Source organism: Lonchura striata, chromosome 18 (genome assembly GCF_050655825.1).
Source record: "Lonchura striata isolate lonStrDom1 chromosome 18, ASM5065582v1, whole genome shotgun sequence".
Classification (NCBI taxonomy): Eukaryota; Metazoa; Chordata; class Aves; order Passeriformes; family Estrildidae; genus Lonchura; species Lonchura striata.
The window spans coordinates 1,528,679-1,543,065 of record NC_140720.1 but is presented as its reverse complement, the minus strand read 5'-3'; the positions used below and the strand labels follow the sequence as shown (position 1 = coordinate 1,543,065).

The window sequence follows — 14,387 nt, the reverse complement described above, 5'->3', positions numbered from 1 at the left end:
CCCAAGGACGCGCAGGCGGCGGCTGTTGAAGCGGTTTATTGTCGCGTACAAAGGCGGCGGACACTGTACAGAATAAATAACGGCAATAACTTATCAATAAATACCGCCTGCACCGAGCTCGGAGCCCTCTGGGTGACCCTTCTGTCCGCCAGCCCCGGCTCCGGCCGGGAGCGACTGTACACAATTCACAAGATACACAAATCCCGGGGTGCCATGGACGCTCCCCGGTCGGGCTGGCGCAGGACCCCTCCCCGATGCCCGGAACGGCACCAGGAAAAGGAGAAAGGGAACACGACACCCTTCACACCAAACGGACGAGCACCTCAGGAACAAGAATTGTCACACTCCAGAACACTATATACGAGAGAGAAGTCAGCGTGACGGCTCCGGCACGGGTCGCCGCGCACGGGCACAGGAAGCCAGCTGGCAGGACACAGGATCCCACGGAGCCCACGGGACACTCCTCGGACACTGCAGCAATACAGCACTCGGGGTCCTACACTGCACTGAGCACTAAACCAAACCCACAGGAAGTGGCACTCAGGGGACCGTGGCTCGCTGACACCCAGCCTGGCACCGCAGAGCTTGTTCAGCACAGTGGCACCCTTGGTCATGGCCTTGCACCTGCTCCTCCGTACACGACCTGTCCTCGTTGAACACACAGGCCGCCAGGCTCCGAGCAAGGAGGTCAGTGCAGGGCAGGAGGAAGGGTGGCTGGTGCCGTCGCACGGCTGCAACCGGCAGGTGGGGAGGGACTGGACACCCCTGCCATGGAGCACAACCAAATGCAAGTTCTCCGTGGCTGCAGGGCTGCCCATCGCTGCCTGCTGTGTTGGTGGGGCTCTCCTCACACCAGAGGTTCCAGCTGTGGAACCAAGATCCTAACCAGCCCCATACATGCCTTGCCCACTCCTCTGGCCCAGATCAGGACTCAGCTGTGTTCCCAAGGACACTGACTGATTAAATCTCAGCTTGCATCTAAGAGGGACATGGTTGGGAATGACACCCCAGGACAACTGGATGCCTCTGTGTTCTGTAAAATCTCACTTCTTCCAGTCACCACACAACCAGCTGGAAGACCAGAGCCTGCTGAGTGCTGTGCAGAGTGTGGCCTGTGGTGAATGGCTGGAAGTAGCACATCAGACACTTCAATTCAGAGAAGAGTCAGTCCAAGGCCAGAAGGGGGAAGTCTGGAGGCAATGTTCTAACCTGCTCCTCCTTTGGGAAGTTTACTTGGAAAAGCATCCCAAACAACTTCCTAAACTCCCTATCAATCAGAGCAAAGCTGACTTCATCCAGCAGGAAATCTCTGTCAACTACCTGCTCCTCTCCTGCCACACTGCAGCTTTTCTCAGGCTGACCTGCTCCTCCGCTCAGGGGACAGCAGTATCAGTTCAGCAGTGAGAAACTTCCCCAAAACCTATCCAGGACAGCTGTACCTCGCCACAAGACTGTGACTTCATTTGTGTTATCCCAATCTGCCCGCTCCAATCAGATCAGCAGCCAGGAGATCACATGGGCTTCCCCCTCATGTCCTGCTTCTCTAAAACTCAGTAAATCAGCTCAAATCTTTGGGAAGGGGAGAGGGGAGTCAAAGTGTTTGTGGAAACAGAGCCTGGCCACAAACAGCTTCTCAGCTGCATCACAGCTGTTATTCTGAGCACCCTCCTAAAACCCCTGGGCAGAAGCCACCCCAGGAAGGACAGTGATCCTGCCACACTCACTGGCCAGTAATGTATAGAGAAGGGACTAGGGGCTAGCCTGTCCCACGTTGCCCCTCTTGTTGCAGACTTCCCCTCTTGTTCAGGTGAGCCATGAGCACAACACAAGTTCTGACCACACGATCTATTTCCAGGGGTAATCCCATCAGTCTTCTCCTAAACCTAGACAAGTCTTCCTTATATTACTTCTCTGACAGGTTTGCTGCAGGAGGAAAAGTGCAGAGTTTTTCCTCTCCAGATAACCAAGCTAGCCTAGCATTGGCTGCTGAGCAGGAGCTGCCTGTGCTCCTGCCACACACCTCAGGGCAGGCGTCACTACCTTGCTGCACCAGCCAGCAATTCTTCTCAAAAGCAGCAGAACTTCGCCTGTGCACCAGAACCCTTCTGAAGAATTTGGAGAGATTTCAACTCAATCCCTCAGTTGAGTTTAGGGAAAACAACAACAGTGTGAAATGACAGCACATGGCAAAGGCACCAGCACACCACAACGCTGCACAAGAGCTTGGGGAGCAGAGCGCCCAACACAAGGGGACACAACAGAAACTAGCAAGGTCAAGAATAAGTCACTTTTGGTACAATTGCAAAAAGATATCAAACAGGACTTGCCTCTTTTTTTGTCTTTTTCTAAGTTTTATAAATAAAGTCTGATAACTCTTTATAAAAACTAACCTCAGAGCAACAAACAGTTTGCGGGAGGTTTATGAGAAACTTTAAAATTATTTATTTATTAACTTTTAACTAGCAAAGTCTCTGAGAATATTTCCCCACTCATATGGTCAAATATTCTCACCTTCTCAGGTAAAAAAGCTGACTATAAATACGCTCTCTCTTCTGTCCAATTTTAAACTCAGATAATTTAATAATTCTTAAAATGATGTTTCTCTCTTTAAATAAAGGGCTATTTAACCACATAAACTGGTTGTGTAAACCATCACACTAGAGACACTTGATACCCTCAAAACACGGGAACAATTAGTGATTTTGGTCTTGTTCAGTGCAACACATTAGGCACAAAACCGGCCTGCAGTCAACACAATACTACTGCTCCCTTCTTCCCTCCCGGGTGCTGGGCCCTGCGGGGCCGCAGGACCACATCGGCAGAACACAGCAGCATCGTCCTTCCACCACTGCCAGTTTACACAGCTAATGTCATGGACGTCTGAGGGAACCCATGGTTAGGGTACAGAGGCACACCTAGGAAGGAATAAAACCTATGACACAGAACACCCCAACTGTAACTACAGGTACCAAAGGAGACAAAAGCAGCAGGTTCAGGCGCTGAGATGCACCACCTGGAAGAGTAATGAAATAAAGCCTTTGGAAGTGACCGAAAATTAGGGTTCCCAGCCCCCAGGAAGAAAGCCTTCCTCGGGCCACTCCTCCACCCTTCTCTCAGCCACACTGCACAGATTTTCTTTGGGTAGAAAACCAAAATCTCACAGTCTGTCCCCAGGGCACCTGAGGATTACAGACTGCTGGGTGGAAAGCTCTGTCTGCACAGGACAAGGGATGCATCACCACTGCTCATACCAATCTGGACACAACAAAACAAACTGGAGCGATCAGCAGGCCAATCCTGGGCCAAGTCAAAGGAAGCCAGACCCATGTGGGGAGGGCTTGTGCTTTGGGGATTCCAGGCTGGTTTTGTGCCTAACTGCCCTGCACAGACAAGCTCAGGCAACGCTCGCTTCACTAAGACCGGGCGTCCGTTTTGGATTTCACTATTGTGATGACACTAGTAGTAGCAACCTTGCCAGGGACGAGGGGCCCCATACTGGAAGCGAGAGGCCCCCGTGCAGGGGTCACGGGACTCCGGGCCACGGTTCTGGCGAAGTTCTGGAGAGCCTCATATTTGGAGCGGAGAGCATCAAGTTCCATTTTCATGCTGGCATTCTCTGAGGCTAGCTTCTCCACTTCTTGCTGCAGCTCTGCCTTCTGCTTCTCCAGTTCCTCCTTCTGGGTAACGCGCTTCACTCTGCAGCTGGCCGCGTAACCCCGGTTCTTCAGTGTGCGCCGACGCTGCTTCAGCTGGATGATCTCCTCCTTCGACAGACCCCGCAGATGCTGGTTCAGCTCTCGCACAGACATGGTCACCAGCTCCTCGTCTGTCAAGCTGGTCCCATTCTCACCTGGCTCTCTCTTCACCTGGGAGAGAAGGCAGCACGCACTTGTGAAACCTGAGGTGGATGCCTACACCCATCCCTGCACCCCTTTCCTCCACCCACCACATTACCTTCAAGGCCTTGCTTCCTTTGTTGGGGGTCGTCATAACACGACAGCCTTGTCAGCTGGGTTCTGGAAGGGAAGGAAGGCCAAATTAGCACCTGGGACATAGCAGAGCCCACGGCATTCCTCTGGCAGGGTCCAGCAGCAACGCCTTGTGGTGCTCCACATCCTGGCCCCTGCCATGGAAGACAATCAAAAGCAGCCAGCTGAGCTGGACTCACAATGAGCAGAAACTGCTGCCCTTTCACACCTCTGCTCCCATGGAGACTGTGGCAATGCTGGGTTTTGTTTATGGTGGGGGAAATTAAAGAACTAGGAGGAATCAGAATACATGGAAGCCACATTTTTAAAAATAGCCTTGCAAGCAGCAGGCAGGGTCCAGAGCATGGCTGCTCCAGGCCAGTCACGCTGACTCAGCAGGCTGGCACTCTGCTCCACTCACTCCCAGCCTCATCCTTGTCACTCCCAAGCAGGTCAGGTTACCTTAACGTACCCTTCCAACAGGTGCCCAGCCCTAGAGCTCTCCAGATGCTCCCAAGGATGGTTCAATAAGACATAACCCTGAGCAAGGGGTACAGGGCAAGCCATGGACACACTGGAATTCCAACACAAATTTAGGCTGATGCCTCAGCAGCCTCCACCTCTCCCAGTCATGCAAAACTGACTCCAGTTGTAGGTATTTTCTATGAGAAAGTACCTGTCAATTCCTGGCATGCCAGGGCCAGAAACACCTTCTTCCTCCTTATCCTAAGAGTCAAGGTGTGCTCACAAGAAAACAAAGATTAAACATACCAAAACTCAGAGCAGACTCCTTCCCTGCCATGGAAGACAAGACTTCAGAACTGGTAAGAGCAATTCCCAGGCCTGCTTTAAAGAGACTTATACCTGGGCTCCTGCTTCTTTCCCCACATATCTCCTCTGTGCAGGCTTTTCAGTTCAGACTGCTACTACACTGCCCAAGGAATTGATCCACACAGATAGCACCTGACAGACATGGCTGTATCTCAAACACCCCAAAGTGCACTTCCCTCTCAGCCCAGACTGCGCCCACTCAGCCCTGGCCAGAATTCCTGTGCAGCCTACAGGTACCCCTGACCCTTTCATCTTGCAGGTGTCAAACAACAATTTTGTCTGCCCCTGCCTTACTCCCAGCAGGACTGATGTCAAGTTACAGACCAGAACCAAATGCACACATCAGCAAATATGACTTAGTGCTCTTTCAGCAGCTGTGGCACAGGCTCCCTACAGTGCAACTACACCCTACTGGAGGTGAGCAGGACTAGCAGTCCCCAGAACACCAGCAGAGATATTCTGAAGCCTGCAGCCTGCCAGGAGCCAGGCTATTTATATATACCTAGAGGACAATGCTCCTTCCAACAAGATGTCTGCTACACCCAACCACACTGGCATAGGCACGGTCATTTACTGCCCAAGGAAGGCAGCTGCAGTGAGGCAGGACAGGCAGCATAAAAGCAACTGCTGCACAAAATCAATTCTTCCCTCCTTCCTAGACTGCTCTTTATTCCTTCTGTTCCTATCTGGTAAACAACATGTCTGCTAGGAAAAGGGGAGAGGAAAGGGAATAGCTGGAGACACCAATGTGCATGCCCCTGCAGCACTTGCGTTCCCTGTCCTCTTTCAAGTGGAAGGAGTCAAGGATAGGTATGGTCAGTGCAACCACAGGAATTTGCTCACTCTGTGGCACTAAAGAATTTGCAGCTACCTGGTAAGCACACAGGCTACCTTCATTACAGCAGACCCAAAATGGAACAAACAGGGCACATGCATGCTGCATCAGGCAGGGCACTGGGAAGAGCGCTCCTCAGCAGGCTGGGGAATGGCTGGTGCTGGCAAAGCTAGACACAGCAGAGGCAGCTACTCCTTCCTGCCTCTGCACACTCTAGCACAACACCCTCTCAGGTAGGAGCCTCTCACAACAGTCATCAGAGCTGCAACAGATTGTCCCCAAAAACCTGGTGATCCCACCTCTCCAAGGTGCAGAAACATGTAGGGCAGTCAGTAGAATGGAAAGAACAACCCAAAGAGTTTCCTGGGTCCTGTTTTAACTGGGCTGTTTGGCAACTCACAAGGAGGACATCCAGAGAACTGGCAAAATAGCAGAGACCAAACTTCGCCTTATTCTCCAGACTGCTGATGGATCAGCTTTTGATAGCTTCCTGAAGAAAGATCACACTGAAAAGTGCCAAATACTATGGCTGCAATGAAGAAACTGCAGCCTTGACACATTTCCCCAGTGCTCAAAAGGCCTGAACTCAGCACAAGCACAGCCAATTCTCCCCTCAGCTAGTGGCAGCACATGGGAACTGAAAGCACCACGCATGATCCACCATGGGCCCTTCTCCGCACTCCTGATGCAGAACCCTGCCACAAGCCCCATGTAAACATGGTGATGTCACCTGCTCCAGCGCGGGCAGAGTGAGGGCTGCGCTCCCACACGGGCTCCATGGCTCTGGCAGGCACAGGAGTGTGATTTGTCAGCAGCGAAAGGGGACACAGCACAGAAACACTCTCTTCCAGTGTGAATTTCATACTCTGTTTATTTGCTTGCTGGCAAATTGGCTCACACAGTCTCATCCAACGACTCCCCAAATTACCTGTGTAGCCAAGATAGTGCCTCCTCTGTTTCCTTGGCGAGGTCATCCAACCCTGAGCAATTTTTTCCTCAAGGAATCTGCCCACCCGGCTGGTTTTAACTCTGCTCACACTGCTAAAGCAAAGGGCCAGCTCTGAGAGACTCCCTCCCACCCTTGGCAGTGCCCTCCTCCGATCACACAGTTCACATATCCCGGGCAGCCAGAGACGTGCCCAGCTCGGAACAGCACGACCGAGGCGTGCACAGCACAGACGCACGCAGCCCCTCCGTGCCGGTCGCACACAGCATTCCCGCGGGAGTGGAAACCCACTCCACCGGGGGGACACTGCAGCGCCCAGCACCGGGCAGCCCCTACGGACCAGAACCTCCCACCCGCACGTCTGCAGCTACCGAGGACAAGGTACCGACAGCAGGCAGCGGGGCTGTGCTGCCTGACTCTGCCCTGGGAACCGGGCGAGACGCCCCGATGGCTCCTCACCCTCCCGGCCCTCCCGTTCTCTGGAGAAGAACGACAGACCACGGCGAACACCCGCGGGGCTGGGGGCGGCAGCCCGGCGGGAGAGGGGGACGCGAGGCCCCGCCGGGGGCCTGAGCGCCCGAAGGTGCGGCGGGGTTAAGAGGGGCAGGTTCGGCCTGAGGGCAGCCGGTCTGTAACCCGACCGGGGCATTCGACACCCGCGGGAGGGAGGGGCCGGATGCGCCCGCGATGCCTGCGGGCGGACCCGGGAGGCGGTGGGCAGGGCCGGGGCAGGCCCCGGGCCAGCGCCCCGCGCACCTGTTGCTCGGCCGCCGAGCGGGGCCCGGACACGCCGGGGCGGGGCGGGGCGGGGCGGGGGCCGGGCGGCGCCGGGCCGGCGCGACCCCAAAGCCCCGCTGTGAGTCAGCGGTGGCGGCCCCGTTGGGCAACTGCCGACCCCGCAGCGGCCCCGGCCACCATCCCGGGGCCCGCCGTGCCCGCCCCGCCCCGGCCCGCCCCCGGGGACCGGCCCGCCCCACCCCGGCCGGTGCCAAGGCCGCGCCCGCTCTCGCTGCCGGTGGCGCTCACCTCCTGCCGGGGCCGCCGGGCCAGGCCAGGCCGGGCGGGGCAGGGAGGCCGCGCTGGGAGGGACCGGGACTCACGAGCCGCCGCCGCCGCCGCTCACCGACTCGTCACGTGATATTTGGGTCACGTGGCTCCATTCATGAAGCGCCCGGCGCAACCGCCCCGGGCCTTAAGGGGGCCGCGCTCCCCGGGGGCAGCGGGGGGAACGCGGCCCGACCGGGACTGGCCCGACCGGGACCGGCCCCGGCCCGACCGGGACCGGCCCGGCGCCCGCTCCGCGCCCTGCCGGCGCCTCCCGCCGCCGCAGTCGACTTCCCGTCCCGGGGCGAGCGCTGCCGCTCCGGCAAAGTACTGGGTCGGCCGCGGATCAGCTTCCGCCGTCTCTGACAGCAGCCACCGGCCTCCTGCGCTCTCCCCCGTGGCACGTCGCGCGTTTCATAGCGCGCAGTCCCTCCGCCCGCACCGGCAGGGCCCTCGGCACCGGCGGCTCCGCGCTCCCTTTGAGCTGCGCCCGCGGTCCCTCGGAGCCCGGCTCCGTGTGCGGCGGGCCCCGCCTGCAGCGGTAGGGCCGGGACCACCACTGCTCCGAAACGCCGCTTTCCCAGTCACGCCGGGCTCGCTCCAGGTGTGTTCCCGGCCCTCCTGATACGATTCGGGTCCACGACACTCACACTGGTGCCTACTGTTTGATGCCATGCTACAGGCCAAGAAGGGAGGACAACATGAGCATACCAGAGAAGGGCGAGGGGCCAGTGGAAAGTCCAGCAATGAAAGCGGGCACAAGGGGTTAAGGAGAAACTGTGCCCCGTAGGAGCAGCAGGGGCTCGGCTGGGCCCGGATCCAGCAGCAGCTGCTCTGTGCACAGGGGATGTGACCGCACGCCTTGCAACGCCTCTTGTAGCCCCTGATGGGCTGGGTTTCCATCCGCTCTGGTGCCCACCTCAGTTACAGGTCTATAACGATCTAGGAAGTTCATCTACAGCTGTGTCTCTGGGAGTACCCAGGGGCACCCCCTTAATCTCCTGGCAGAGGGGGTCAAGTTCAGGCATCCATTCATTCTGCATCCCACTTTTTCAGCCAAGTGAGAACTCTTTCCACAACACTTCCTTGCATTTTGCATCAGGCAGTACTTTATCCGTCTGACCTCCAGCCTGGCCTGTCAGCACAGGTATTACAGATCCTGAGCAGGAAACCGAGGAACATATGAGACCCAAGGACTCCTGACCTAGTGGCCACTGCCAGTGGCAAGGGATACCCCCAGTCAAAGCAGTTGGGATTAGCCACAGCTCTCATCAGAGACACAGTTTTTTATGTAAAGAGGGAAGAGGAGTAACCATCTGTCATACCTATAGGGTCATACCTTGCTGGCAGTCAAAAGTCTTAACACTAAAAATACTTTACCGTCACCAGCACCTCAGAGACAGCAGGAAATGTAAAAACTCACTACCCCTCCACCTGCCAAACCACCCAAGGAAGGCCAGCAGTAAAAGAGGGGCAGTGAGAGGTCACAGTTCCCCAAACCAGACTGCGCAGAGAGAATGGGCAGCCGCTGGAGAGAAAAGGAGCACAGTCTGATGTTCATATCTCCCTAAGGGCTGGGAGATCGGACAGAGGCAGTTGGTCTGTTCCAAGAGGTGATTCTGGGCCCAGCCCATGATGCACCATGCAGTATGGACTTTGTGTGGCAGCATCTGCTCCAGCTAGTAACGCCAGCGACAGGACATAAGCTCTGACAGCAGGTGCAAGATGGGGCTAGAGATAATTAAACGTTTGAAACCAAAAGTTCTGAAACATCTTTAAAAATCCTGTTAAAAAAATTTCTGCATGGGACACCACAAACACTGCTTGAGTCCTGGAAGTACCCAAGGCTTCTGGACAAATGATTTCCTTGACAAAGCTCTGATGAGAGCATCACCCCTGCCCAAGAAAACACCATGCCAGGGACAGCTCACCAAGCCCACTACAAGTTAAAGACCCTCTGCTACAGCTGCTGCAAGCCACAAGCCTGGTACAGGGGACACCAACGTGCTGAGTATTTTTCCTTGGACAAAAGAGAAATAACACAGAGAACAATAATGGCTTAGGAATGGTATTCCCTGTACTAGCATTCCCACTGAAATACTCAAACGCTCACTCACTGCCCTCTTGTCCGTCTCCCTCTGTGGTGGGCTGGAGAGGAGAACTGGAGGCACAAAAGGTAAAGATTGTGGTTTGCTACAAGAACAATTTACTGGAAGCAGTAATGAGATAAGAAAACAAATAATAACAGCATCAATATTAAGAAAAGCGTAGAAGAGAGGTGAAGGATTCACACGTGGTTGCTCACCACTACTCGCGTCATGCAACCAGCCAGAAGGGACCCCTTCTTCCCACCCCTCTTCAGCCCCTCTCCCCTGCTTCAAGCCTTCCTCCCCCCCCTTTGCCCACACTTAAGATGCACAGAATAACCAGGGTCCTGGCCACCTATTCCTGGCTACTGCAAAAATTAACCCTGTCCTGGCTGCAACCAGGACATTGACATTCAGCACTGCCAGAATATAGCAGTCTGGTCAGTTCTTCTTGCTCTTGCTGGTGAACAGACTGACTTTGCTAGCAGATGCTACAGACAGAGAAGGAGACTCCAGCTTCACCTTGTCCAGCAATGTTTTCTTTATGGCTGCCGGGGAAATCTTCTCTTGGTCTGCCAAATGCTGCAGCTCCCTGCAATCGGGTAGTGGGAGAGGAAGACAGAAAAAATAAGATGGGGAGAGTGGAGGGGGAAAGTCTTGCAAACTCTTTAGGACTTCCCAGTTGCCCACCTTGTCCGGATACAGGAAGCCTCCACAGCATTGATGAGGAGTGAGCGAAAGCCGCCACTCTCCAGGAAGTGCAGGGCATGGATAGTGGCTCCCCCAGGTGAGCAGACATTGTCCTTCAGCTGACCTGGATGCTGCTCAGATTCTAACAGCATTTTGGCGGCACCCTGTAGCAAGGAAAACACCTGCCAGAGTTCTGAAAGAGGAAGCCACTGTCAGACACTCCTGTTCTCACTGCACAGAGCAGCAACAACACTCACAACAGGCAAACCTAGGCTCCTGCAGGCTGCCAAAACATTTTTCAGAACTGATGAGGCCTGCAAAGGAGCAGAGTTTCCCAGGATCCATCTCCCACAGCACCAGCAGCACCAGCAGAGTGCTGCAGACACTTCCTAGAGCCCCTCACCAGGAACCTGTGTGCATTCAAACCAAATCCATTCTTTAAAGCAGATTCTGTGAGAGGACCAAGATAATTTCAAACTGTGATGTGTAGATTCCTCTGCAAAGAGCAGGCACAGACTCAGATTTGTTATGCAGGAGGTAATACTGACCAGCAAAGCCTGTGCTCCCAGTCGAACTGCCAGCCTGCGGGGAAGGCCCATCTTTACTCCTCCATCTGCAAGAGCATCCAGGGCAGTGAATGCCTGAGACCAGAGAGGAAGAAGGTGACTGAAAGACTGCTCTAGGACTGGTCTTAGGGAAGAGAGAATCCAGGCCTTTAGGACTGTTCTGTGACTCCTATCACTCACAGACTTGACAAAATGCCTCCCTCTTTCATTCATGGCTGCCATGCCAGGCTTCCCTCAAACTATTTCCAGCTCAGGAGTGGAGGGAATGGGAGAAATTCAGCTTCTGCATCATGCAAACTACAGGCCCAAGTTTTGCAACATGGACATGTGGACACTGCACACTGGCTATGGACTTCAGACTCATCTGACTCTTAAAAAAATTTTCCTGCTGCCCCAAACTGAACACCTGGAATACATGTCCCATTGCAAATATGGGTGATGGAGAAAAAAAAAAAATACAAGCTGAAGTTGCACAGATTTTTTAGCAGGCAAGCCAACTGCTCTCCCTAAGACTGGCACTAGCTGATGAAATAGCACATACATACGCAGGGCCACTGCCACTGAGCCCCGTTACAGCATCAATGAGGTCCTCTTCCACCTCGGTGCAGAAGCCCACACTGGCCATCAGTTGTTCCAAAAGCTTCCCATCTTCCACATCCGCATGAGTTCCAGTGGCATAGACTGTAGCACCTTCCCGGACTATCACAGGGGTGTTGGTCATGCACCTGATCACTTTTGGTGTGGGGCAGAAGGTAGAGAGTTTCTTAGGGCAGAAAATCATTGAAGATAGAAAGTAAGAAAAAAAAAAAGAAAGAAGGGAGAAAAATGAGCTTTAGTGCATACTTTTCATCAATGGGCTGTCCAGGAAAGGACCCCCCCCACCAGGGGCAAGAACAACACAAGCAGAAGGAAAAGAGAGACCTGTGTATCTCAAATGTCCTGCTTTGAGTCACAGCAGCCCATCCGTGAACGTGAAGCCTTAGTCAGTACCAGCAAAGCAGGAGCTGGGCAAAATCAGGTTGGAAACAGTATCCCAAAGGCCTCAAACCCACATCAACCCACAGATCTCCAAAACAGCTCCTGCAGACACTTAAGACAAATTCTGCAGAAATTCAGGGGAGATGACCTACTGCTGGTAATAGAAACATAATCGGACAGCACCTCACGTGAGAGAAAAGCTGGATAAAACCTCTAATAGCATTTGCTGATGAAGACAGGCAAAGGTGACCAAAACCAAGTTTTTTGCTGCTGCGTGACTTTAGTCCTGAGTAGCACAAGTACGACAAGTCCGTCCATCGGCTCCGCGGGGTCAGAGGAGTGGAACCAGCTCCCGGCTCGCCCTGCACGGCCCGGTCCCCTCTCACCTTCTCGATGGAGCTGATGGTGACGCCGGCAGCGCAGGAGACCACGATGTGCCGGGCCTCGATGTCGGGGCCCACCTCCTCCAGGATGAAGGGGATAATGGGCGGCTTTACGGCTAGGAAGAGGACATCGCTGCTCTTCACCGTGTCCTTGTTGCTCACCGTGAAGTTCACTCCCATTTTCTGCACAGTGGGGAGAAACGGGACCGCTCAAGCCCGGGATGGCCCGAGAGGGGAGCGCCGCCACCCGGTCCCCGCTACCCGGCCGCACTCACCCGCAGCCCGCTCACGGTGGGCAGGTCAGTGTCCGGGGAGCTCGCCGTGATCTTGTGCGCAGCCAGGACCCCTACGAACGACCCTGAGCGTCAGCCCCGGGACGGGCACCACCCGCCCCGTGTCCTCATGCCCCCATGAAGCCCCCGGCCAGGGCGAAGGCGAACTGCCCCGCGCGCACCTGCCGCGGTGAAGCCGCGGGCCAGGGCGAAGGCGAGCTGCCCCGCGCCGATGAAGCCCACGCTCATGCCGGTGCCCGCCGGTCCCGGCCCGCCAGACCCGGCCGCGCCGCTGCCCACGTGGCCGCGCGCGCACGGAGGCGAGACCGCGCGGCGGGACGTGGGCGCGCAGCCAATCGGCGCGCAGCGGGGCGGGGCAGCGCCGGCGCTCCACCACTCAGCGGGCGGGGGCGGGGCCAGCGGCGCAGCGCTCGCCAGCGATTGGGGCAAGCGGCGGCCGGTGTTGCATCATTCGCCGCCCGCCGCGCCGCCCCGTGCCGGCAGGTGGCGCCCTGCTCCCGCCGGGGCTCACCGCAGCGGCCCTGGGCTCTGGAGACGTCAGGCCGCGTCAAGTGTTCCTGTAAAACCCAGGCGGCACGCAGTGATTTTTTTTCCTAAGTATCATCTTTCCTCACTGGGGTTTCTTTTTATTTGTTCGTTTTTTTTCCTTGTTTCTTTATTGGAAGAAATAAATCTCAATGTTTTTTTCTGTTGATAAATGTTCCTAAACAGTGATCTTTTGTGGATACTGAACACCAGGACTCCAAAAAAGAAGGCAAAAACCTAAACCAAACCATTAACAATTCAGATTTCATGCTGGAATCCTCTGGGTGCTGTCTAGATTGGCTACAGCCACAAGTCCATAATTAATGAACACACATAAATCCTAACATTAGTTTACCAAAAGAGGCTGGGAATGGTTGGTGACTGGGACAACCTGGTTCTTGGGGAGCTACTTGATCATAATCTATTAATTAAAGGGGGAGATACACTCTGGAAATGAAGGGGGTTCGGTGAACTAAATCATGACAGAGCGGGTTGGTAAATTCTGATGAGTAGATATCAGATGTTCTCTGTTCTGGATTGGGCAATCTCATACTTTCCAATGGTTGGGGAATGTTTTAACCACTGAAGCATGAGGTTTTGATTTTTTTATTATTATTATTATTTTTTTCTCCTAAAAGAGAGGATTGTTGTCCACACAATCTTTTTTTGCCATTTTGACCATGTCCACATTTTTTGCTCAGCCTTTGGCTGGCAGATGAGAAAGCTAAATATGAACACACTGTTCTTGGCAATGACTTGTGTTTCCACTCCTCCAGTCAGTGGGATCATGATTTCCATATTAAATTCGCTTTCCCCTTATTGTGAAGATACTCAATTTTGCCCTCATTGTTTCCCAAGTACCAGTTTCTCTTTGCCCCTTTGACCCTAGCTTGTTGTAAGTTGCATCAACTCATAGCATTGTCAGATTTTACCATGTTTCTGCTCTTGCTCCAGCTTGGTGCAAAATCTTCCCAGCATGAAGCCTGGCTCAGCCACATGTTATCAGCCAAGGAGTTTTCCAGCAGCTGCTACTGCCTGAGCCACTGGTAGTATCAACCCTGGGGACAAGCACCCCCAGCCCCCCCAGCTTCCCAGAGCCACCCCAGAGCCTGCAGGATGGGGCTTTCCTCAAACAATGTTCCTGGGCTTGCTGGGTGGAATTTTATAACAAAAAGGCACCTGTTGGGTTTTTAGTGATCTGAAATTAAAAAAAAAAAAAATAAAAAAATCAAGTGTTAAAT

At 54.4% G+C, this 14,387-nt stretch overlaps 2 protein-coding genes across 5 annotated transcripts; both read right to left on the bottom strand.

The window, feature by feature from the left end:
* Window positions 1-20: 20 nt before the first annotated feature.
* MAFG (MAF bZIP transcription factor G) lies at window positions 21-7,716 on the bottom strand. 4 transcript variants are annotated; one of them, XM_021534079.3, is made up of 3 exons: window positions 7,607-7,716; window positions 3,955-4,016; window positions 21-3,866 (listed from the first exon to the last, which is right to left on the bottom strand). In XM_021534079.3, exons 2-3 carry the CDS (start codon window positions 3,988-3,990, stop codon window positions 3,414-3,416), a joined length of 489 nt encoding a protein of 162 aa, XP_021389754.1. In that variant the 5' UTR covers window positions 3,991-4,016; window positions 7,607-7,716; the 3' UTR covers window positions 21-3,413. The 4 variants fall into 4 exon arrangements, with proteins under 4 accessions (XP_021389754.1, XP_085412617.1, XP_021389755.1 ...); XM_085556491.1 differs by lacking the exon at window positions 7,607-7,716 and adding an exon at window positions 4,740-4,814; XM_021534080.4 differs by lacking the exon at window positions 7,607-7,716 and adding an exon at window positions 6,563-6,681 and having other exon boundaries at window positions 2,419-3,866.
* A 2,091-nt stretch (window positions 7,717-9,807) lies between these two features.
* Window positions 9,808-12,914, bottom strand: PYCR1 (pyrroline-5-carboxylate reductase 1). The gene is made up of 7 exons (XM_021534078.3): window positions 12,783-12,914; window positions 12,604-12,674; window positions 12,332-12,511; window positions 11,509-11,730; window positions 10,950-11,042; window positions 10,402-10,565; window positions 9,808-10,303 (listed from the first exon to the last, which is right to left on the bottom strand). Exons 1-7 carry the CDS (start codon window positions 12,847-12,849, stop codon window positions 10,153-10,155), a joined length of 948 nt encoding a protein of 315 aa, XP_021389753.1. The 5' UTR covers window positions 12,850-12,914; the 3' UTR covers window positions 9,808-10,152.
* Between the last annotated feature and the right edge of the window lie 1,473 nt (window positions 12,915-14,387).

Bases quoted from the DNA above. Each gene is read 5' to 3' on its own strand.
- PYCR1 (XM_021534078.3), bottom strand. From the start codon at position 12,849: ATGAGCGTGGGCTTCATCGGCGCGGGGCAGCTCGCCTTCGCCCTGGCC. The intron at 12,675-12,782 runs GTGCGCGCGGGG...GGTCGTTCGTAG, and splicing joins CCGCGGCTTCACCGCGGCAG to GGGTCCTGGCTGCGCACAAG. The intron at 11,731-12,331 runs GTGAGAGGGGAC...TTCTGCCCTAAG, and splicing joins CCATCAGCTCCATCGAGAAG to AAACTCTCTACCTTCTGCCC.
- MAFG (XM_021534079.3), bottom strand. From the start codon at position 3,990: ATGACGACCCCCAACAAAGGAAGCAAGGCCTTGAAG. The intron at 3,867-3,954 runs GTAATGTGGTGG...CTTCTCTCCCAG, and splicing joins AAGGAAGCAAGGCCTTGAAG to GTGAAGAGAGAGCCAGGTGA.